The following is a 10063-nucleotide window of genomic DNA, read 5'->3' as shown; positions in this document are numbered from 1 at the left end:
TACACACTTGTTGTCCAGTGTAGTACTGGAGCTTTATTTTCACTGCTGGATTTACAGAAGCTGTTATCTAATTTCACTCTCTTCGCTCCCCCTAACATCACTGGGACGCAAAAGGAAAGGCTGCCAGTGGAAGAAGTCTGTTTATATGTTTCTGACAGTGAAAAGCAGGCTTCATCATCCCAGCCCTGCTGGCACCAGACAATGGAGATGCAGGGAATGGAAATGAATCTGATGCTCAGGAATGGAGGAAAATGGCTGGCTCAGAGATCTGAAGACCCGGCATCTGTTGTGACACAATTTTTGTTTGCCCTTATAGGACAAATAAGGCAAAGACTAGGCCAGCGAATATGTCCCAGCTCTCATCTGGTCACAAACAGCAGTAATCCAACACATGTGGACTGAGAACGGACCTACTACTACGGATAACTCACCCTTATGGGCAACAAACCTGTCCCTGCCAAACACCTTTGTGAGGGTGTGGAAAGGGCAAGTCCTTGGTCTTGTGTAGAGCTTTGGTTTTCAGGAAAATGATCCACTTGTACTACTGATGAGATGGTTATGAGATGAAAATGTATATGGATTTATCTAAGAGATTTCTCACAGATCCATGAAGTAGAAAATTCACAGCTGGAGGCTTGAAAGTGATTGTTCATCAGGACAGCACAGTGTTGCACAGGGCTGTTAGAGAGGACCCTGCAAGAGACGCAGAACGAAAGTGAGACTGAGAGAAAATGCTGAGATTGTCTCCTGGAGACAAGAAAGAAAAAACATCTGATTTTGAAGGGTGGAGCCCAGAGGAAGTGAAAAAACCCAGCCTCCAAAGGGCAGCTGTTAGAAAACAAAACATCCACCAAATAACTCATCTACCTGGAGATTACACATCTAAGGAATTTTACCATTGTGGAACCCCAACCAGAACCAAACAGACATGATGCCCTGCAGTGGCAGTGGTATCCACCAGCATGAGAAAGGCAGTGCTGAGAGTTTCATGGAAAGATGATCTCCTTCAAGGAGTTTGTAATAACAGAAAAGTGGATTAAAGATTGGAACTAAGCCAAGTGTTTAGAGTACTGACCTACTGACAGTGAGATCTGGGGTGAGTTTCCTTGCTGGAGAAGTGTCAGAGACTAACTCATTGTCTTAACTGCCATAAAAAGGAAAGGGTGAGGCAAAGTTACTAGACCAAATCATGATGTTTTCCCTCATGCAGAAAACTGAGTTTTGTCCAAGTAAACACTGCCAAAATTAAGGTTCTGACTGGGGCTGGCACCGGTGAAGCAGCAAAGGGCTAGGTCCTCGCACCCAGTGACACCAGCACTTGGCAGAATGGGTGCAAGGTGGCTAAAGCCAGTAAAGCCAAGATGGACTGTATGCTTTTCTGAATGAGCAACTCTGTGGACAGCACAGGTAAATAATCCTTGGTCTGAGCAGCTGGTGGGAAGCAGAGAGTGAGATACGAACATTAACCCTACTTTTCACAGGTACATGCCTTTACAAGGTGCGGGGCAGTGAAAAGTAGACCCTTTTGAGTTTAGTGCTATATAGATGACAATAAGAAGAAAATCCACGCAGGAAGAACGCTCCTGAGATCTGGTGCAGGAACTCTGGGTGCTGGAACACCAGGCAAGCTGAATTATTCTGTTTTTAAATTAATTTAAATTAAATTAAAAAATTCTGTTTTTAAAACAGAAGGAAGCTCACTTGGTGCCATTGAGTACAGAGCCATCTTCCCAAATCCATCCAGAGCCTGTGCTGTTCCTCAGTCCAACCCAGAAACATCTTGTTTGAATACTCTTGAACAGGTCCTAGAAATGGTGATGAATTGAAAAGTCATTAATGGAAGTCTGCCTGAAAATGGAAGTAAGGATAAGTAAAGAGAACAGAGAGCAATATACATCCCTTCGCTAGACTATTCCTTAAGTGACTGACAACACTGCTTCTCCACCTTTTCTAATCAGGAAGATCAGCTTTAAAGATCATGCCTAGAATAAAAGATGTGTACACTGGCAAGGAAGCAAGCGTGCTTTCAAGGGTCCTGGGCAGGTTCTTCAAAGGACATTTCTCAGGGCGATATATGTGAACCAACTGCACTCAAGGCTCCTGGAGTTTCTTACACAGAGCTTTATGTAGGAATATTAATGTTCTACCATACAGCTAGGTAGCAAGCTAATACAAAGTATTAACAATTAAAGGTGAAATCAGGTTGGGGCAGGAAGAGCAGGTGCTGGCAGATCTGTGTAAAAGAGCCCAGCACCAAAGCTCATTAAATTTTATACAGACTTTCCTCCTACATGTTTTCAACGTTCATTTCCTTTCATCTAACCTTTAACTTGTTTACTGTTAGAAACTCAGCCCTGAAGTAAATCCTCCCTCCCACCCCCCTCACCCCCCCCCCCAAAAAAAAAAAGAAAAAAAGACAGACGAGATGAACGTTAGTCCACATTTGCAATGAAACCTAACAACAGCAACCTCTCAGTGGTATGGCTGGCCTCCATCCTTATCTCCTGCTGTCATAAACAAAGCTTCAGCACAGGTATCTTCACGCAGAAGCTTTAACAAAGCTGCCTTGGTAAAGTGGTGGGAATAGGAGCAGCTTGAGGAATGTTTGAGTGCTGCTGGTGGTTTGGAGTTGACTATGTTTCCCTGGCACAGGGAGGATGAACAGTCACAGCCTTTGCAGCATAGGGCCTGGATAGCTAGAAAAGTCTTGCTTACATGGGGAAGTCTGAGCGGGGATAATAGGTAACAGTCTAGTAGCAGAGACAGTAGTAAAAAAGCAGCTGGACCAGGGAGGGTTTCTTCACGCAGAGAAATGGGTAATCTTGGGAAGATGGATATTTCCCAAGGAATCAGGATTTGCCTAAGCAAGCATGAGAGCAAGAACAGTTCCAACTGAGCAGAGACCTGGTTTTGTAAGCCCCCACAGAACATACAATGCAACTTCTGTCCAGGCACTGGAAGCTGTCCACGTTCATTGGACCTGAGCTAATAAGACCTGGCTCGCACAAAACCAGATCGACTACTTCTGCTCTACTTAGGCAGATGTGCCTCAGCTCCCTAGTGATCAGCTCTACCCATTTCTTTAGTGGTCATACATGTCCCTGCTCCCGATGAGCACCTGCTGCAAAATGAGCAGTGGAACAGATAGTTTCTGATTTCACCAGCACAACCGGGGTTTTTTGGCCAAGAGAGGAAGTAAGCATTGAAAACAGACCGAGGAAGAAATATCCATGCAATAACACAGGGAATGGCAAGGGTCACTGAGCAGGAGGAGCTGGAGCGGTGCAGGGAGCAGAGGTATCGCTTTTGCATAGGAAGCATGTCTGGAGAGTGGGTACTTACTGGCTTGTACAGCGACTGCACAGTGCACAGTCTTTTCCTGTAATCATTCATATCTGCTTTATCGGGTATAGGAGGGGAGGTGGAGAGTGGGAGTGGAGAAGGCTGTCTCCTAACATCCTTCATAGGATGATTCTGCTTAGCTGACAGTGACCCTCACCTCTCCCCTCCCTTTGTTTCTTTGCCTGCTGGGAACTTCTAAGGTGTATACTGAAACTGGAAATGCACAGTAACGTTGCAGGCATAAATCCTTCCTCTTCTTTAAAGCCAAAATATTGCCAGCGACAGCACTGCTTGGATGTCAGTCACTGAGGTATCTGCAAGGAAATGGAAGATGCTCGAAGAATAAGAAAGTCGTTACCATTTCCAAGGCATCGTTGACCACCAGGAGATGAGCTCCCTGTGCCCGGCAGGATTCCCGGCTGGAATGCCAGTCCTTCCTCTCCCTGGAGAAGGAGTAGCAGCTCCCTCTGTAGGCCACCCACTGCTCAGGGCAGCGTGGATGGGAGTGACCTGTAAAGGAAACAAAATACCAGCTTTTCCCTACCATTAACCAACACGAAGACACTTGTCAACAAGGACCTGATGAAAAGCAACTCTTCTGGGTAGTTGCAATGCAGAAAACACAAGTCAGAATAAACATCTAAAAATAACAATGCATGAACACTGAACTTCAGAGCCTCTGTGCAATTTCCAAATCTTCATACAAGAGTCACGTGCACTCTGACGCTGGGGCAGCCCCTCACCCACCCACTCCATTTCCTCTGAACTACTCAGATACCTGAGAACTAAAATTGTCTATCTGAAAGCAGACAAGGCTCTGGGTGTGCAAAAAATAAAGGGAAAAAGTACATCATCCTGTGGGTGCAGCGTGATTGTGTCACACATCAGTTGAATGGATTATAAGCAGCGAACAGTACGTTTTCTCATGTGGTCTAGCACTTTCTGCATGCATGCAAAAGTGTTACAGATTTTGCAGATTTGTTCTACTGTTTACCACTATAATCGCAGCAGACAAGTGTACAAAAACCTTTTAATATGTATCACTGTTCTTCGCCACAGGATCTGAAATGGGCTGCCCGGGGTTTGCACAAGGAATATATTCTTCACAATATTCTGGAAAGGCAGCGGGTACTTAATGCTGGTGGAAACCTAGAATAGCTTTTGGTTTAGCCCCATATAATGGCATTCAGGATCTGAGTTCCTGTACTTAGACGAGTATCCAGTCCTTTGCTGTTGGCTGCTCATCCTCAGCACCCCTTTGTGCACTTACTCATCTTCCAAATCAAAGCAATCGCTAGGGAGATGCTCAATATCCCAAAGGCTATAGCCAAGCCTGGCACAACTGCTGGCCACAGACAGGGAGCTGTAAAAGAGAAAAGAAACCATAGTGAACAGGAGCCACCTGAAAACTGACAGTGCTTTTACATAGTTTGTTTGTGTCCTGGGCATTTCCACAGGGAACTGAAGTATTTCGAGCATCTCTGTCTGGGCATATTCCGTACATTGCTGCCATCGCTGTCCCTGCCCAGCCTCCCCAGAGCCTCACCATGTCCCTACCCACCAGCCCAGGGCCCTGTTTCAGCTGGGCTTGGGGCCATCAGTCCCTGTCTCAGCTTCCCAGGTGTACCTGTCTCCAGGTCAGCCATATCTCTGCCCCTGCCTGGCCACAGAGCCAGCTCATCCAGCCTCTGCAGTGGCTGACCCCAGGAGGGGACTCACCCACCTCAAGTCAGCCGGAGCTCCCCCAGGCACCATGTGGCACCTTGTACTGGCAGGAGCCTCCCAGCAAACCTGCACCTGCCTCAGCACTGAAGTGCAGGGCAAAAAAGCAGAGCTGCATCGCCACAGCCACGAGGTTCCAGCTTAAATGCAAAAAGGAACCCAAGGCCTTTCCCTCAGCTCTCTCAGCAACCACTAGCGATATGTTTCTCAGCAATCTGTTCACAAACTTAAACACATGGTTATTTTACACCTTCCCGGGACACTCCCAAGTCAGTCCTCCATTCTCATCTGCCTCTACCATAGTGGGGTGGCAGGGTGGGAAGGCCAGCCTTGAATCTCTGCTGCAGTGAACACAAGTGCACTGAAATTCAACAGAGGTTAAAACCAACAACAACAACAAAAGGCACTGTGGTATAATAACTTCAAAATGGGAAACTACAGAGAAATGAGGAAATTTGTCAGAGAGAGTTTAAAAGGGATGGCTAAAAGAATAAAATATTGGTAAGCGGTAAGGGAGAATTTTTTTAAGATTTCTTGGTGGAGGCTGAAAACAAACGTACATCATGTATCAAGATTATTGTGGGAAGGGCAAAGAAAGTCAGTGCTAAAACAGAAGGGAAAGGGATTTCACTTAAAAACAAGAATGCATCCTTTAAGCATTGGAAGCTTTGTCCAAATACAGAAAGCAGATCAGATCAATAAATTAATAAAAATTAATCTATTTTGATCTTAGACCAGTTTGCAAGCTCACCAGTCTTAACACTGGTTTCTGGTTTATAGCAACATATTTAGACCTGCGGTTTTGGCTAAAAGAAGTTTCTAAGGTAACAAGCGAGAGGCATGAGAGTTTCATTGTAAGCATTATTCTTCTCAAAGAAAGACCTTCCCTAAGGTAAAGGTTTTGCTGTGTTTCCTGAAGCTTGCAGGATCTTCCAGCTGCCCCACTTGTAGTTAAAAAATAGCAACATTTTAGGTATTTAATCATAATTAAAGAACAAAACTCCATCTCTTTTCAGCTACAAAATACAGAAAGACTTTTCAGGTACAACCTACTCAGCCTTGTGCTAGAGGACGATGGGAGAACTGAAGGACTTGAACAGGGTAGTTGGTTTCTCTGCCTGCTCTCTGTTCCTCTTGCAAGTCAGCCTTGCACCCCCGGTGACCTGCATTTTGCCATCAAATTAAGCCTCAAGGGAACGGAGTCAGCCCAAGATTAAGGGGTAGGGTGGAGCTTCTTCTCTGCAAATTACAACTGAAAACTAAGTAAAAGATGGTAACTATCTGTTGAAACATAATTCTGTGTTCTGAGACCACATGTCTGAGGATTTGCTCTTGTTTTCCTTCCTTTACTGCCTCTCAAAGCCATCTCCTGCATTTTCCAGATCACTGTTCCTGATTTTAGGGAAAATTATTTTCAGGACAAGGTGGCTGGAATGACAGTCAGTGAAACGGTTAATACTTAAATGTCAGCACTGGGCACCGGAACTGGTGCCTCCTGGCAATGAACAGAGCAGCTCACCCTCTATTGTTTCAAACCAACGGCAGAAAAAAAGGAACTGACTCAACTCGGAATCAAAACAAAATCTCAGGGCACTTCCACAACCAGAGCAGTGGGAGAGTTCACTGAAGTTCTTAAAAATGAAAAATTATGCCATTAGATAATCTTGGGAGGAAAAAGAAAGTAAGGAAGTCATAATGAAGTGTTTGAGGTGAATTTAAGTCTCACTTGAACTGCAGTGATCAGTGGAATCCAGGGAAAGTGGAATAAAAAATTCTGTAAATTAAGATTTTAACCCTTGCAAAAGGGAGTCGCTGCAGTTCCCCCTTTTTAAAACAGGTTCAAGGGTTTGTGCTTGATCCTTAGCTCCTGGACCACATCTGAAACTCTGAGCTTCCCAGGTGTACCTGTCTCCAGGTCAGCCATATCTCTGCCCCTGCCTGGCCACAGAGCCAGCTCATCCAGCCTCTGCAGTGGCTGACCCCGGGAGGGGACTCACCCACCTCAAGTCAGCCGGAGCTCCCCCAGGCACCATGTGGCACCTTGTACTGGCAGGAGCCTCCCAGCAAACCTGCACCTGCCTCAGCAGAGGATAGGATGTAGAAGAGGACGGGATGGGAGAAGTACCTGAGATGAGTTTGAAACAGAGGAGAAACATCTGAATGAAGCATCGATAAATATGTGCATGAGTTATCTAAGAAACTGTGCCAAGAATCTCCCCAAGGGAAGGGAGAAGTGAAGCAATGGACATATAACATAAATATCCGATGTTATAACTTTCTAGTATACAAAACACCCCATTAGGTCTCTCAGTGCTCTGGAGAAATGCCTGTGATACACTGCATTCATCTGCAAGAAACATGACCCAGTATTCCTATGTTTGGGAGTTCAGATTCAGTTCAAAAACTGAAAGTTGTTAACATTTTATAATTGACGTCTTCTAGGGCAATCTGAAGAATGTCATTGTGCTGTCCCAATTAACTCCCCTCAGCTCCTGCCTACGTCAGTATGGGAGCAGCATGACCACCTACAGCCAGAGAGGAGGATTTGAAAAATGAGGATCCTGTCCTTGGCTATGGCACAGACCTGATTATCACTGTTACTGCAAGCGCGCCACACAGGCTAACGCTGTCTTAACTGACTGCTGGACTGACATTTTGGTAGTGTGGCATATCTAAGGCTCTCTGGAAACCAAACAGAAGAAAGCCAGGGCAACTCTTCGGTTTTGAGGAGTCCATGAGAGCCAAAACCAGTTGGTTTGACCAGAGGATGGATCTATACGCCTGTGATATACCTGTGATACTGCATCGCAGGGATGACTTAGTAGCAAGCATGTGCATTTGAAAACAGAGATGAATACCTGAAAGCACATCTCTCAAAAGTGATAGAGGCAGGGACAGAGCTGGAAATAAAGATCTCCTAAAGAAAGTACTTAAACTGCACTTAGGGACTCCTTGTACTGCAGAAGAGAACTGGGAAATAATCAAGTAATAAGCACAGAAAGTGTGTTCAAAGATCAGCTTCCTTATTTTAGGCCCTCTGACTTTAGCTCAAAAAGTTGAGGGTACATAAAGGAATTTAGAGGGGAGGAATATTAGAGAGAAAACTGCAAACATCTCGAGAGGGCATTAGGTAATCTCCACCCGCAACAGGGCAGGAGTGAACACAAATAACTGGGAATGAGGGGATGTTCCTGTGTTTTCTGATGCAACAGAAAACATCATTTCTGATGAAAACACACGCAAAAGTAAGACTGCCATCCAAGAAGATGGGAGTGTGATTACCAGATAGGATCTTGGGGATTTCTGTGCTGGCTGTGTTTCCATAATGCAGCAAGTGAGCAGGCAGCAGTAATAACCACAGATACGTGCAATTCAGGGCATAGAAATCTTGTATCCCACAGCGAGAGCCCCTGTTGTTGTAACAGCTCGGGGAAAAAGCTACAGTCAACCATTAGTGTTACAGCCAATGCAACACAACTTGCCTAAAGCACACGAGCATCTAGACGAAAAGCTATCAGCTCACGGGAAGCAGACGTGTACAAAGAATGATCGCCAATGCAAAAGCTCAGTCTTCTAAGGTGGTATTTCTCAACTAGGCAGCCAGAGAAGTTTTTCGGTGTGAGATTTGCAAGGCCTGAAAAGGGGGAATGGAGTGGAAATACAGAAAGAGGAAAAATTAAGGAAAGTGCTAAGAAAATCAGTCTGATTGTAAAATGCCCTGGAAAATTGTCTCAAGGCAAGAGCTGAAAATTTTCTCACTGGGAGGTATGTAAAATTAGAATGGAGAAAACACGGGAAAAAATGTATCACAAAAGAATCCTGCAGAGCCCCACGGGAGAGAGACTGGATGATTTCATATGCCTCCTCTGTCTCTGATCTCTGATTAGCATACGCCTCTAATTTATCTGTACTCACATCTCGCCTACCCTTCAAAGAATATTGCTGACAGTCGCTTATTGCTGACAAGCAGACAACTTTAAAACTGCAGCCCTCTTTTGGAGTAAAGGATGCCTGGGTTGAATGCCCAGTAGACACCAAAAGGGCTCTGATGGAGAGAGGGAGGGGAACAATGCTGGATCTCTGACCATCAGCTTTTATCACATTAAAATACGATAATTTCAGAACCAAAGCAACAGCACCGTGAGCTGGCACTCACAATCAATGGCCAGCTCAGAGTTTTTCTTAGATCTTGCTTTTGCTCAAAATAAAATCTTTTGTTGACCTACCTCATCCAGCTTTCTTACCTCTCTTTTCTTGTGCAGCTTTGGCCCTCGTCAGAGAAGTCTGAGAGAATTTAACAGAAGTATAAATTATTTCTTCGCTCACTTCGGCTGCAGAAGTTTCTGATCTGCTTCCCTCCATGCCAAAGCAAAGAGTGCGTATGACAAGATGTTTCGATCAAGCTGTTGAGCAACAGGGCTCAATGACTCTGAAACAGGAAACCTGAGGCTACATTGAGAAGACAAAAATGGTGAAGTTGCAACCTCCATCTCCAGCTGCTCAGAGTAACCAAATTCACGACAGAATGGAGAGCAGTAGAAGTGCAACAACTTCCATTTCCTAACCTAACAGTCATTAGTGGAAAAGGTGATTAGTTAAAGAGTTCATGGGTATTCTAATTGTTACCAATGCAAGAGGCTATGATTACACACAGTAATTGTGAGAATGTGTGCCACTCTGAAGAGACAGAAGTGGGTGGATAGTGAGAACACAAGGTGAGAAAGGTGAATAGCAAGAATACAAGGTGAAAAGTGGGATAAGCGATGGCTACGGCAAACTGGCAGCCCAACTGCTGTCAAAAGGGAAGGAGAGGTGGACAAGCACAGGTTTGAGAAGGAAACCCTGTGATCTTCGGACACTTGTACCAGGAACTCTGCCCACATCCAACACCCAGTGTGAATGTGCTTGTGACAGGCAGGCACTGAGAGCTGGCATCCCTCAAGACCCTCTGAGTCAACATCTCAATAGCATCAGTACAAGAGAGGCATGGACATACTGC

At 45.1% G+C, this 10063-nt stretch overlaps 1 protein-coding gene across 1 annotated transcript; it reads right to left on the bottom strand.

Annotated features, from left to right (window-relative positions):
* Positions 1 to 10063, bottom strand: LOC121088662 (killer cell lectin-like receptor subfamily G member 1). Its single transcript, XM_040595078.1, has 5 exons — positions 9309 to 10063; positions 4613 to 4705; positions 3701 to 3852; positions 1702 to 1805; positions 1 to 693 (listed from the first exon to the last, which is right to left on the bottom strand). The coding sequence occupies exons 1-5, from the start codon at positions 9424 to 9426 to the stop codon at positions 582 to 584; spliced, it is 579 nt and encodes a 192-aa protein (XP_040451012.1). The 5' UTR covers positions 9427 to 10063; the 3' UTR covers positions 1 to 581.

This window comes from Falco naumanni, chromosome 5 (genome assembly GCF_017639655.2).
Source record: "Falco naumanni isolate bFalNau1 chromosome 5, bFalNau1.pat, whole genome shotgun sequence".
In the NCBI taxonomy this organism is placed as follows: Eukaryota; Metazoa; Chordata; class Aves; order Falconiformes; family Falconidae; genus Falco; species Falco naumanni.
This window is presented reverse-complemented; position numbering and strand designations above follow the sequence as displayed.

Coding starts and splice junctions, on each gene's coding strand:
- LOC121088662 (XM_040595078.1), bottom strand. CDS start 9,426: ATGGAGGGAAGCAGATCAGAAACTTCTGCAGCCGAAGTGAGCGAAGAA. Junction 3,853..4,612: donor TGCTTTGATTTGGAAGATGA/GTAAGTGCACAA, acceptor TTTCCTTTACAG/GTCACTCCCATCCACGCTGC. Junction 1,806..3,700: donor TCAACGATGCCTTGGAAATG/GTAACGACTTTC, acceptor CACCATTTCTAG/GACCTGTTCAAGAGTATTCA.